The 14,824-nt window shown below is 42.4% G+C and overlaps 1 protein-coding gene across 1 annotated transcript in view; it reads left to right on the forward strand.

Moving 5' to 3' along the window:
- Positions 1–14,824, forward strand: part of LOC107107127 (kynurenine/alpha-aminoadipate aminotransferase, mitochondrial-like) — a 28,267-nt gene that overhangs the window by 11,865 nt on the left and 1,578 nt on the right. Inside the window, exons 8-12 of the mRNA XM_015407369.1 lie at positions 668–764; positions 1,541–1,602; positions 6,653–6,717; positions 9,698–9,804; positions 10,835–10,936. Coding sequence (XP_015262855.1) covers positions 668–764; positions 1,541–1,602; positions 6,653–6,717; positions 9,698–9,804; positions 10,835–10,936 — 433 coding nt within the window. The remainder of the gene's footprint in view (positions 1–667; positions 765–1,540; positions 1,603–6,652; positions 6,718–9,697; positions 9,805–10,834; positions 10,937–14,824) is intronic.

The raw sequence follows: 14,824 nt of genomic DNA on the forward strand, positions 1-14,824 counted from the left end.
CTCAGGATACCACCACTTGGGACCTAGTGGCAGAGTGCAACGGTGTAAAGGGCTTTACACCAGTTAGGGACAGGAGGCAGATGTGCCCCGTCTGAACGCTGGTGTGTACAACGGTTGGAACCGGCACCCTAACCGATGTAAAGCCCCCGTCTGAACGCACCCTATGAGGTGGCATTTAGAGATATTATTACCCCATTGATAGGAAAAAAAACTCGGGTCTGTCAGAAAAAACTAAACTTGAATTTCTTTTAAATTACAAACATCCCAAGATCACTCATCATGTAGCCAGGTTTTGCAAAGTGATACTCAGGTCACGGATATTGCTTAACAGTTAGATGCAAGTGTAACTTATATACTAGTTTCAAATGCGTTTTATTTGGAAGCATTTTCTCTTTTATTTTAAAATATATATATTAGCTTTTAATTTAATTGAATGTATTATCTGTAACTTCTATATATATCTGTAAGTATATCTGGTCTAAGGACTGTAATAAAAACTAAACTAAACACGATACATACATGAAAACTGCAAGAAATAACAGTTCAAACATATGAGATGTCATATAATTCTGAAAAACACTATTTGTCAGAATTCAAAGTAGTAATGATTTATGTAACATCCATTACTAGCCTCTGTAATTTGAGCTAAATCTTGTACTCCCTTTAGGTTCAGAATAGGCTTTGTAACAGGACCTGCACCACTTATTGACAAGATCATTCTGCACGCCCAGGTCTCAACAATGCAGACAAGCACTTTTACACAGGTAAACTTTAGTCACATAGGTGATCGCTTTTCAAAACTAAGGTTGCATTCCTGACTGTGCATGTTTATTTAGGGATACATTCTGTCTCAGTGGAAGTTATTTCTGAATATAGATAGAATTGGGCTGCAAATCTAAGCTTGTTTACGTGGACCATTGTAATAAATTGGATTTCTTCAAAATAAAAAGGTTGTAGGATTTAAGAATGTTGTGCTGCAGATTTCAAGAGGTGTAGGTCTGCCCCTGAAAACAGCATCCCTGTAACCAGTTCTTCCCCTCTCACTCCATAACATGTGTAATACTTACCCAGTGTTGTGATACTGTAATATTCTGCATGTTGCTGTCCAACTGGAGGCAGCCAATAATGTGGTCAAAGAAACAGAATGTACACAGAACATGGGGTAATTGTTACTACATGTCATGGAGGGGAAGGGAGAGTTTGACACAGGGATATCATTTTCAGTGGCAGTGACATGTAGATCTACGTGAGAATATTGATATACATGATGCGGGGGGGGTAAGTGAGCTCACCCAGCCAAATGAACATTAAAGTTACCATTAATATTGCACACTCTGCATTTTGACCATATTTTTTCTCATGGAATTTAACCATAAGTTATATATGAGTACAATGGTAATAATAATATACCATTTAAATCAGTGAGTGGCAAAGTTTATTTACACAAGTGGAACTCTCATTGAAGTCCCATATCTTACAGAACAAGTTCTACAGGTTTATTTTTGGTATTGATTTAGATGTTTCATACTATCTCTTGCAGGTCCTCCTATTACAGCTCCTAAAGAAATGGGGACACAGGGGCTTCCTGGACCATGCAGATAGGTAAGGGATTTGTATAAATGATAGATGTGCACTGGCCAAGCCTGAAAGGTCAGCGTTTCTTTATTCAAGTCCTAATGCATTGTTTATTGGATGTCTTACGTTGTCTGATTACATTGGTTATATCATGTGATCCACCTTGAGTCTGAGAAAGAAAGATAGGCTACAAATACAGTAAATAAATACATTTTTTAAAAATTAATCATTTCTATCCTTTCTGTGTTAAAAGTGATTGAGGGGGTTTATGGGAAATTAAAACAACATAACATGTCACACGTGAAAACAAGATGCATTACAAGATGCATAAACATTTTAAAATATATAAAGGCACAGGGATATTTAAAAAAAAAGAAACATTGGGGAATTTCAGACAGGTGCTTTCTCCCGGTAGGGAACCGATTCTCAACTGGGTGCTGGTCTGTCATTTCAGACAGAACCCGGTTGAGAATCGGTTCCCTACCGGGATGAAGTGGCATTTCACACAGGGAAGCCTCTCTTCCGATTAGGAACCGGGAGGGAAGCGTTTTACCTGTCAACCGCTTCCGAGGAGGCTCCCGTTCCCTCTCCCGGTTCCGATACGCTTCTTTCCCGCCTTTTTTCAGCCGCGCGGGCTTGCCATCGGGAGGTCCAGCAGTGGGGCCAAACAAACAAACAAAAAACCCTGGGTAAGTACCCTGCTGACCACATGTACCATATCTCACAATGCCAAATAATCGAAAGTGTTTTTACTTGTGTCTGGAACCTCCTCACTGCTTCTGCTGTCTCTAATTTCTTCTTGAAATGCTTATTTCTGTTGCCTCCAACATGACCTCTAATGTCCTCTGTGGATGGCACTGGTTGAATTACTCTGATATCACAGTTTGGCTGGGTAAGAGGCTTCATATTACCCTGGTTTATGTGATGTCACATAGGAGATGGGCAGCCTAAAGTTATGTGCAGCCAAATATAGAACTGGACTTTGAATTTGAATTCCATTGTCTACAAACAACTTTGGTTAGAGTCAATCAGATGACTATTTGTGCACTGTGTGTTTTCAGATGGCATCTTGGTGATGCAGTTTCTAATGGCCTCAGGCCATTTAGACAAAATCAACACTGCTGCTCATGCATATTATGGAAACGTAAGATTCATAGTGATGCAGTGTCTGCTCATGTGATAGCTGTGGCCTGTATCTTGTGCCTATATCCATGCTCTCAGGCCTGTCATTTTCATTAAAAGAACCGGATGAAAAAAATTATGCCTTCAGAGGTAATGATTACCTTCAAAGATAATGAGATTTAGGAATATATGTTCTTCTGCTATATACAATTAACATAATATGTTCTGGTTTTGACTGCAACACAAATCCACAAATCCATTCTGCTCTATATGCATATTATGGAGTTTGTTCTTGTGAAGTGCTATTCATTTTTAACATTAGGAAATTGCTTCCAGCAAAAAGCAAAACAAACAAACAAAAAGGACCCCTTTTACAAAGTCCCAGCATGAAGGCTTTTAAACAGAAACATTTTCAGTGGCTTCTTTATGACCTTTGTTTTACTTTATGTTGAAAAAGATTAGCATTTTTTCCCCTTGAGCCAGGGATGGACCAGCTAGGGCTTCTGGGCAAGATCCAGTCTGTAAACTGATTTGATTTAGGCAAGAGATTACTATTGCTAACTTCAGTGTACATTAAGTTGATTTGCTTTTGTCACTTAGAAGCTCTGCTTTTGGTCATTTACAACATTGTTCAACTTTTCACCTTTATCCCAACTAGGCTTCCCAAGTCCCCCCGGGGGGCGGTGAAACCTCCGCCCCAAAGGCCCGTTTCCCGCCGGCGGCAGTTCGGGCTCCAGGGGGGAACCCCACCCCAACATGCGCGTCACCCGGATGTGATGTGACGACGCCGGGCACGCTGGGGGTGGGGCCACTGTCATCCGAGGGAAAACTCTATGGGGGAAACTGGGGGCGGGGCCACTGTCTATCCGAGGGAAAACTCCAACCGCAGCGCGGGAGTCCCCCAGTAAACAGAAATTTCAATTTGGCAACCCTAATCCCAACTTCAAAGCATCAAAATGTATATTATGAGAGGGCACTGAAGAAACCATTTTGTAATAACCACTATGTATTTACATTCACAAAAAACTATGAATGGGAAACATAGCTATCTTTTCTTCCCAGCCTTTGGATTATCACAAATTAGTTACAAGGTTCATGTCACTCATTCTTGATTTTAATTATTGTGATACAATCCAGCCAAAGTTGGGCATTTTTATTTACCGTATTTTAATAATTTGTAATCTGCTTTTCTCCCCAATAGGGACCCATAGAGGTTTGCATTATTCTCCTCTCCTCCAGTTTGTCCTCACAAAACCGGATGAAGTAGGTTAGGCTGAGAGTGTGTGACTGGTCAAAGGCCACCCAGCAAGACTCTATGGCACAATGACGATTCAGAGCAGGGTCTCACAGATACTAGTCTGACACTCTAACCACTGCGCCACAACTGTTCTCTTTTAAGAAACTTTTACATTCCTTATTTTTCAAGTGGAGAAAGTTACAGCGCCATCTTAGACAGAGTTACACCTATCTAAGTATGGATGGGCACACAAAAAATGGGAAAATGTGGTTTGGTTCAGTCCGTGATTTGTGACATGCCTGGTTCATAAACCACAGTCCATCATGAACTATCAGACATCAAATGAACTGGTTTGGTTTTGTGAGGTTTGTGACCCAGTAGAACACACACACACACACCGGTGTGCTAGGGACACCAAACTCACAGGGGATCCCTGGCTGACTCTCCTCTACCTGCCCTCCAGGTTTGGTGAGAGTTGGATTTACAGGATTCGAGTTATGGCCCCCAAAGAAGTGTCCCCAGGAAAGTGATTTCTAGGGAAATGACAGGCGCAGGTTCTTCCCCCCCCCCCAAACTCTGGGTTTCTCCACTTGTCAGTTTCAAATGAATCATGTCAATTTCAAGAGATTTCCCCACCCCCTTTGCCAGTATTCCTTTGTGTTTCCATTTTCTCCTACAGAGCTTGCAAAATCCCTCCCCCCTGCCGCCTTGGATTTCTTGTGACACTGTGCTTTGAGATCAATCAGTCCTTTTAAGTTTGCATTGCCACAATGGTACTATTCTGCTGGGCATTCTGTACACTAAACAGATTGTGATGGACTTGCAACCCTCCCCCCAGGCTGGGATTTCTTGTGACAATGTGCTTTGAGTAGTCCTTCTAAGCTTGCATTGCCACAGTGGTACTAGATTCTGCTAGGGATTTTGTACTGGGCTTGTACTGGGCTTGCAAAATCACCTCCCACTTGGAATTCTTGTGACAATGTGGATTGAGATTGATCAATCCTTTTAAGCTTGCATAGCCACTGGATTCTGCTTAGCATTCTGTGCACTAAACTGGTTGTTGTTGTTGTTGTTCAGTCGCACAGTCGAGTCCGACTCTTCACGACCCCATGGACAAGATCACGCCAGGCCCTTCTGTCTTCCGCCGTCCTCTGAAGTTTGCTCAATTTCATATTAGTTGCATCTATGACACTGTCTAACCATCTCATCCTTTGCCGTCCCCGTCTTCTTTGACCTTCAATCTTTCCCAGCATTTTGAAAAATCTTGAAAAAATGTCATCCCCCCCTCCAGTTTGCACTGCAGGGATTCTATGGTTTGACATTAGACCTCTTTTGCTTCCATTGCTGCAGTTACAGGAGTCCATGGAACAGCTCAGGAACAAGCCAGTGACACCAAACTCACAGGGAAACGTCCACACACATCCCTTGTTTTGAAGTTTGGTAAACATCTTTAGTGAGTAGAGAAATGGACAGTCTGGTCAAAGGTCACCCAGCAAGTCTCTATGGCACAATGAGGATTCAGAGCAGGGTCTCCTAGTCTGACACTCTAACCACTGGACCACAACTGCTGTCTTTTAAGAAACCACAACAAACCTCCAGGAACAGCTTCAAAGTTCATGGAAAGTTTGTGCTGGTTAACTTGTCATGAATTTGACTTTGCGAAGCAGGAACTGGCCAAAATTCATCACAAACTTTAGTTTGTGAGCTGGTTCATGCCCATCCATATTTCTAAGTTAAGTTGACTTCAGCTAATTTAGAAGGTTGTAACTGTGATTAGGATGGCATTGTTAAACACATTATCAGTAGATTTTAGGGACCACAATCCAAAAGAGAATCAATCACTTTAAAGCCTACTGACTGCATTTTACTCAAGTGAGCTTAACTATAAATTATGGATAGTGCTTAACTTTACCTTTAGATGGACTGTGTATTCTCCAACCCTGTTTTGAACAAATTGAAAAATAATGTATATGCAAAGGAAAAGTGGTGGCTCAAGTGGTTAAGACGCTGAACTGCAGGCTGTGGAAGGTCGGTAGTTCAGCAGTTCGAGACCCGAGTGTGGCGCATGATGGAGTGAGCTCCCGTCTCTAGTTCTAGCTCCTGCCAACCTAGCCGTTCGTAAGCAAGAAATTGCAAGTAGATGAATAGGTACCACTTCAGTGGGAAGGTAACAGTGTTCCGTGCACCTTGGTGTTTAGTCATGCTGGCCACATGACCACGGAAACATCTTCGGACAGCGCTGGCTCTTCGGCTTTGAAACGGAGATGAGCACCGCAACCCTAGAGTCGGATTCGACTGGCTTTTGAGCAAGGGAATCTTCACCTTACTAAAGGAAAAGGAAAACCCCACTTTTTGATAAATATCAAAATGCATACTGAACAAAGCACATTCGTTAGAAAAAGTCATACAATTGTAGCACGAATATCAGTTGCATTCCCCATCTTCTGATCCCATTGGTGTAAACGCATTTTGTCTGAGAAATGAAATGGACTGGAGAAGCAACAGATTTAACCACTGCTTTCCCAGTAAAGTGTTACTGGCTTTCATCTGACATGCCCATAATAGCCATCTAAGGTACAAATAAAGAGTTCTGTCTGTAATGCTTTCCTGTAATATTAATGTTGACTTGCAGGGTAAAATGTAATGGAAGTGCTAAGACTGACTCACAACCCCCACTTTTATTTTCTAAGAATGTATACATTGATTGTTTACTTCCAGAGTGGCAACACTGTACAGAAAACAGAGAGATGCATTGCTTGCTGCGGCAGACAAATGGCTGAAAGGTCAGTGAACTCAGTCTCATGGGCCATTAGCTATAACAACAACTTCAGATTTAAAAAAAAACCTGACAAAAGTCTCCACACTGATTTGAAGGAACAACACAAAGGCCAAGACACTTTTCACTATGTGGGAGTGAGACCTGGGTGGCCTTTGGCCCTTTATCAAACAGGTGCCACTTGAAACAACCTCTGTAGTGTATCTCCTCCACGCTCCCTCTGTTGTACATTGTTTATCATGCCTACATCAGAAGTAGTGTATTGTGTCAGCGCCAGACACCCCCAAGGGTGGGTGGATGGAAGCTCTCTAAGCCAGGTGAGGAAAACACATAATCTGCTACACTCTGTGTTATCATGTGGTTTTTTGTTCTTATTTTTGGACTTGTTTGGAATTTGATACGACTGCAGTGGCATGGGAAAGTCACTGTATAAGATTATTTCTAGCGGTGGTATTTGCTGTACGAAGGAGAAATTTTTTGGTACTTGACATGCATATCCCAGTGTTTCTAGGTCAAGTTTCTAGGGACTCAGCATTCCTGATCCCCAGAGTCCAAACACATTAGCTATTTCAAGCTGTTCTGGTCTCCATTAGTACTATAGAGCTGATCAGGATTGATATAAGACTAGCAAAAGACTATGCAGTTCATATGTGTGGTTTCTCAAAGGGTGCAAGGAAAGATCAGGGAAGTGATCTACACCATTAGAGAAGCCCCATACAAAGCATAGTTTCTTAGCAGACGTCATCACAACTTTTGTTGTTGTTGTTGTAGCCCATACAAAGCATAGTTTCTTAGCAGACATCATCACAACTTTTATTGTTGTTGTTGTTGTTACATTTGAACTCCTCCTTTCCTTCAAGGACCTCCTTCAAGGGGGTGCATAGTTCTTCCCTCTATTCATCCTCACAGGAACCCTGTGAGGTAGGTTTCATGGCTCAGTAAGGAATTTCTCCCTAGTCGGACACATATTTTCTAACTACACTGAGCACTCTCATTTCAGTTAGTCTTCTCAGAGAAAATCAGCTGAATTTGTATGGGAAAGCACCGTTGAATGTGCCCTTAGAAAATGATGTGGTTTTATTATGAGCCTGTTAGTTTCAGTCATCAGAAAATAATTTTACAAAGGTTTAAAATCCTGCTTTGAAGGCCAATAACATGAAACCAGCACGAAATATGAATTATGATCACAGTCACACCGTACAATCCATTTGTGTGTGAGGGGCTTACTCCAAGGTAAAAATACATGGGATGTATTTATTAAAGTACTTCATATAGTATCACTACAGTAGTATCTAGGCTTGTCTTCTATCAATAAGAACAAGATTTTGCTAATTGGAAGCTTAACCAAAAGCCTTCTCTGGTACATTAAAGGAGCAATTTAATTATCCAGGAGCCTTTAGAGACCCTTCTGATAGCATTAGCTAGAAGCTGAGATGTGAAAATTTTCCACATGGGTTAGGTCTGGAAAAATTAATGAAACAGGGTGAATGAAACCTAGAGGTAGATATGCCTCATGTATATTTAGATGACTGGGCTTGCTGTGATAAGTAAATGGAGAATACCTTGTCTGACACAAGAGATACTGGTTCCCAGAGACGTCATCCTATTTCCTGGGAATGAAGTAAGGAACTCTTCATATTTCAGACTGAGAAGAGAAGATTTCACTTTATGGAGACAAATGGGCAGAATAGAGATGACCATGTGCCCACCTGCTAGTAGGGTTGCCAGGCCCCCAGTCAGGGTGGGGTTCCCCCACTTTTGCTGGCCCCTTTCCACCAGCAGCCAGCTGGCCAGCAGGGGGCAACCCTGCCTGCAAATGCCCCTGAATGAGTTTTGCCCAAAAACTAGAGCGTCCCCCCCCCCAACGCCACTGACATGATGATGTCACTTCCACCAGAAGATCCCAGACCAGACTGTGGAGCCCCCTGCCAGCAGCCAGGTAGGACCTGGCCAACCCTACCTGCTAGTAAGGGGCATGATAGATCACTGTCTGGCTGTCCTGAATTAGGGCCATAAAAGTTGAGGGCATGCACTTTGTTATGATTGTGTAAAGGTACATGGTAGCACACGTGGGAAGTCAACCCCAGTTTCAGGATAGGTCAAAGAGAAACCCTCCCAGATGGGAGAGAAAGAGTTTAAAAGATTCAACACATTGTGTAAAAAGCATGCGAACCAAGGACTGGGGAACAGGGAGAGATGGAGTGATGTCTCCATTAACCAGCCTATGTTTCAGAGTTCCAGTTTACCTTCTGTCCACTACTTGGAAGGGAATGTCAAGATAAACCCAGTGACGTGTACAACTTATTTAGCCCTTAGCTTTGTTTCTGTTAAATCAGCCTCTGTACCATTCCCCTAACGGCACCTATTTGTACCGGTCATCATTTGAGAGTCTAAGGAAAGCCTGGCACTTAGATTAGCATTCTGATCAAGTTGTAATAGATTTCTCCTCCTAGATAGACAATGGACATATTCTTTCTAAAAACTTAGGTTAATCAATAATTACAAGATTATCCTAACTTCTTCCATTTAATTCCCTAGGCAATACTTAAAAAGGTACTGCTGCACTAGAGACCCATCTGATTTTTAAAAAAAATTAAGCTAAAAGTCTATGGCAGTTCACAAGACCAGTGCTAAGAACCTTCAGCAATTTCAGTGGAAGTGTGCTACATAATCATCTAGGCAAGCAGGGAAGCAGTAGGATCGTGACAACTATAAGCCCAGCTATGGTATGTCCACTTGACCCCTATGTGAACAGCAGCTCACATCATGTGAAGTGGTCCAGAACAGGGTGTGCTAAAATAATTACATACACAGAATTATCTCAAACAGCTACTAATTGGCTTAATATGAGAACCATAACTCTGACAATAAGAAACTGTTTAAACACCTGGTTGAAAAGTCATCCATGCCAAAGTGTTCCTCTGCCAACTCAAATGCTTAATAATCTTATTAGAGTACTTTCACAAGTGTTCTGCTTTCTCTTCCAGGTTTAGCAGAATGGTATACTCCTAAAGCTGGACTATTTTTATGGATTAAAATTAAGGGGATATCTGATACACACGAGATGATCACCAAAAAAGCACTGGAGAAAGGGGTAGGGAAATTTTATTAGTAGGTTTGAAATAAATGGAGTTTTTCTTTTAAGAAAAAGTTTGCTGTATTTGGTTGTGGGAAAGGCTACAGTCCTTCATATGGGTGTGTGCATTTGGTCCCACAGTGAGTTCATGGTACTGAGGGCATCATGTTGCAGTTTTTGGCACAGTATTCATAGAGAGGGAACTTAAAAAGAATTAATTAAATTGTTATTTTATGTTAATGGACCGGACCAACAGAAGAGTTTTCTTCCAAAGAAAGGGTAATTTGAATTCAACCCAATGCACAAAAGTTTCCCTTGGAATTTTGTCTGTGTGCTGTTGATGAGAGAGGGTATGAAGAAGCCAGGAGGCCGCACTATTGTGCTAGATTGATCAGTTCTTAGGTGAAAGTGACTGGTGATCTGCAAGAAATGATAAAGCCAAAGTAAGGTAAACAAAAAATAAATTCAAGGATTTGTGTGGGTCTCAACTTCTAGCTTTTCTACTATTGTAGTATTATTAGTATCTTCAAAAAGAAAAGAGTTTTAATGCTGGTGATAACTGGACAATAAAATCAACGTCCAATGAAAACTAGGTTGGAAGAATTCTACAAGAAAAGTAACAATTCACCTAAAAAAATCAAAATTCATGGCCTGAAATCCTAAGACAACTGCATGGAGTGTTGTAAGAATGGCTCTTGACTGTATCATTTCTGTCCTAATTTATTTTAATCACAAATATATAATGAATAATAAAAATGTTTGCTCCATGGCTTACATTAGCAAAAGGTATCTAAAGAAAAAGAAAAAGATCACAGAGTAACTTTTACCATAAGGGTTTTGCACTTGCCCAGTTAAATATGCATGCCTGACTATCTTACACTCATCAGTGATGGCTATTTCTGTATACTTCCTGTCTTCCACACCCTTCGGTAGGTGAACCTATGATGATAAATAGAGATGATACTAAATCTAGAATCTCATATTTGTGCTTGATAGTTATTTTAAAAGCTTGATGTACACTAATACTAAATGTTTTTAATATTTTTAGGTGGTTTTGATTCCCGGGAGAGGTTTTATGATTGATTCTTCAAAACCAAGCCCCTACATCAGGGCTTCCTTTTCTTTTGCTTCTCCAGATCAAATGGACCAGGCAAGTATAGTTTGTCCCATCAGTGGTCATAAAGAAAAAAGATTTGAAGAGATCTTAAGGTCTGAACATGGGGCCACAGTCCAGTGCACCGTTAAGGCCAAGCTAGATGAGAAACTGGGGGGTTCATGAATAGATCTTCACAGTAATTTTAATTGGTAAATAGCAGCCATGGAAACCTCAGTTTGGGTCAGGGATGTGATTTGTGGAGAGGGTAATGCTTTCCCTGTGTGTCATTCTCTGACCCCCCAATGCCCTACACTAGCCCTATTATTTGATCCCTTGAGGGAATATACAGTCTGTCTTTTGTTGTCTCTCAGTAGGGCAAACAGCAGCTCTGGAGAGACAGGGGCCTGGAGATCTCCTGGTACCGCAACTGGTCTCTTGACTACAGGGATCAGTCCTTCTGGGGGAAATGGCTGCTTTGGAGGGTAGACTCTATGGTATTATATGCCATTGAAGTCCCTCCCCTCCCCAAATCCGGCTTTCCCCAAAATCTCCAGGAAGTTCCCAACCCAAAGCTGGTAATTCTTAGGAGAGGATTTCACGTTTATTTTTCTTCTAGGTTTATACAATGACCTTTCTAGATGTTCATGTTTTAGCACAATGACTGCATAATTGTTACCAGGGCTTTTTTTGTAGAAAAAGCCCAGCAGGAACTCATTAACATATTAGGCCACACCCATGACAGTGCAGCTCATTAGCATATTAGGCCACAGCCTCCTGTGTTCCCTTGAAGGGAAGGCAGTTTAAATTTCCTTCCCTTGGCTTGCCTGGGTGTCCCGTGGCTGCGGGGAGCCCGGGCAAGCCAGCCCCACGTGTCAATTTCACACAAGCTGCTGCGCGGCCACATTTCGCCCCGGAGCTTCACGCGATTTCCCCCGTGTCTACTCAAGCCTCAAAAAACAGGACTGAGTAGATGCGGGGGAAATCGCGCGAAGCTGCGGGGTGAAATGCGGCCATGCAGCAGCTTGTGTGAAATTGACACGTGCCATCGGGGCAAAAGGGAGGAGTGAGCGTGGAGCAGCGCTTGTGGGAAATCAGCCTAGGTAAACAACATCTAGTGGATCACCCTTGTCCACATGTTTGTTCACCCCTCAAAGAACTCTAAAAGATTAGTGAGGCAAGATCTTCCCTTACAATATTCATGCTGATACTTCCTCAATAAATTTTGTTCAGCAATGTGCCTACTAATTCTATCTTTAATAATGGATTCCATCAACTTACCTGGTATCGATGTTAAACTGACAGGCCTGTAATTACCCAGGTCTTCTCTGAAACCCTTTTTAAAGATGGGGCTACATTAGCTACCTTCCAGTCTTCGAGAATGGAGGCAGATTTTAGTAATAGATTGCATATTTTTGTCAGGAGATCCTCAAGTTCACGTTCGAGTTCTTTCAGAACTCTTGGATGTATGCCATCATGGCCTGGTGATTTGTCAGTTTTTAATTTGTCCATCAGTTGTAGGACCTCCTCTCTCGTCACATCCCATACCTGGGAAAATGCAATTTCCACCCCTCTTAGCCCTTGATATTTTGCCCTATTTGACAGAAGAAGACAGTTGTACAACTGTCATGGGCATCTACTGGGCAGCTTCTGTGACATCACAAACAACACAACTCATCCCACTTCTAGTGCTCATGCTACTTCCTGAACTGTTTATTTAACTGGATGTTTATTGTTTTTAAAATATATTTAGTAATTAATGTTTTTTGCAGTCGGGTGGACTGGCCATTTACGTTACAGGGAGCCAGGAGCTAGTAGAGCCAAGCCCCAGCAACTCAGCCCAAGCCACTTGGACCAGACCCCTCATCAGCCATGGCAGTGAGTCAGCTCACCAGCTGTCTCCTCCTACACTGCTTCCAGTTTGGGGGATGATTAGGGGTTAGAACAGATAAAAGGAAGTACTTCTTCGCCCAAAGACTGATTAACACATGGAATTCACTGCCACAGGAGGTTGTGGCAGCTACAAGCATGGACAGCTTCAAGGGGGAATTGGATAGAACATATGGAGCAGAGGTCCATCAGTGGTTATTAGCCACAAGATATAGATAGGAACTCTTGGTCTGGGGCAAATGATGCTCTGTATTCTTGGTGCTTGGGGGGGGGCAACAGTGGGAGGGCTTCTAGTGTCCTGGCCCCACTTGTGGACCTCCTGATGGCACCTGGTATTTTTGGCTACTGTGTGACAGAGTGTTGGACTGGATGGTCCATTGGCCTTATCCAGCATTGGCTTCTTATGATAAGTGGGGGAGCTAATGCCCATTGTCAGCCCCACTGACCTAAGTGGCTCTGCAGTGCTAGCTTGAATCACAGCTGGAGCTGCTGAGCTTGGCTTGCTCCAGAGACATTTTCACTTCCTGGTCTGCTTCCTGGTTTATTGTACCACTGCAGGCGGGGAGCACTAATTTAGTGTGTGGGCCGGTGCACTGCACTGGCTGCCTATAGAGTACCAAATCCAGTTCAAGGTTCTTGTGCTGACTTTTAAGGCCCTGTGTGGCCAAGGACCTGCATATCTCAGAGACCATCTCTCCCCATATGTGCCCCACAGAGCTTTGTGCTCAATTGATCAACAACGTCTGTTGGCTGGCCTCAATTAGGGCCAGGGCATTTTCTGCCCTGGCCCCAACCTGGTGGAACAAGCTCCCAATTGAGTTCAGGTCCCTGCAGGATCTATTGGAATTATGCAGGGCCTGTAAAACAAAGCTGTTCTGCCAGGCTTTCAGTTCAGGCAGCGGTTGTCCAAATTTTCCATTTCTTGGCCTCCCCTGCAGACAGCCCTGGTCTTGTTGTCAGTGGCTTGACGTCCAACAACAACACCTAGAAGGCTCCATCCGAGTGTCACTACCGAGGCTACATTCACTCTGGTTCTCTGATCTTCTGGTATTAAATTTTAACCTCTGAATTTTTATATGTTGTTTGAATTTGATACTGTTATTGTCACAACTTTTATGTGACCTTGTAACCCACCCTGAGCCCTCTCACAGAGAGAGTGGGATATAAATTAAAGGAAATAAATAAATAATTTAACCATCTAGCAACCACAAAAACACTCACTCCTTCCATAAGGCTTTTATAAACCTTATGTTATTGCATTTTATTCCTATTTTCTATTTAACTCTGTGAAGATTGTGTGTCTTCTTTCTCCTGAACTGCAGCACACATCTCCCGTTTCTTTTTTAAAGAAGACTTGGCAAACAGGGCTAGGCCATCCCTTGGAAAAATAGGGTTTGCCCCTTTCCATTGTATGGGGATAAAATAGTACTATTGGTGCCAGATCATAAATAGCTTTAGTACAGTCCTAAGGAAAGTGACTAATGAAATGACAGAGGGCTGCCATCTCTGGCTTGGGGAATTCCTGGAGATTTGACAGCTGTTCCTGGGGAGCAACTTCAGTTTCTCCTCTGAAGCTGCCATTTTCTCCAGGGAAACTGATTTTTGTAGTTTGGAGATGAATTGTAATTCTATGAGAACTCCAGGACCCACCTGGAGGTTGGTAACCCTAGCTACAACAAGTCACTTTGCCTGCTTGATTGCTTTTCGGGAAAAAAACAATAACTGACTTTAATTCAGCTATGCATATTTCCTTCTGGGGCAGCATGGGTATAGCTTTGTCATATTTGGCAGGGGGCAGTAAATCCAGCTGCTGGGTGAAGATGAGGTAGCATTGGTTTACACATATAATTTTGCACATATAATTCTCCATCCAACCATGGACTAGTGCATCTTTGGCCTCCAGCTAGATTGGGGATGCCTGATCACAGAAATAGTTCTATGGGTATTATAGAAAGTTACCAGAATTGTACTGTTGATATTACACAAACTACAGAATTTGGTGTCCCAGAATCCCCTGTTCCAAGCATTCTGCTCACGTGATGAGTTGTTTAGATT

Source organism: Gekko japonicus, unplaced genomic scaffold, assembly GCF_001447785.1.
Source record: "Gekko japonicus isolate JY-2015 unplaced genomic scaffold, Gekko_japonicus_V1.1 scaffold294, whole genome shotgun sequence".
Taxonomy (NCBI): domain Eukaryota; kingdom Metazoa; phylum Chordata; class Lepidosauria; order Squamata; family Gekkonidae; genus Gekko; species Gekko japonicus.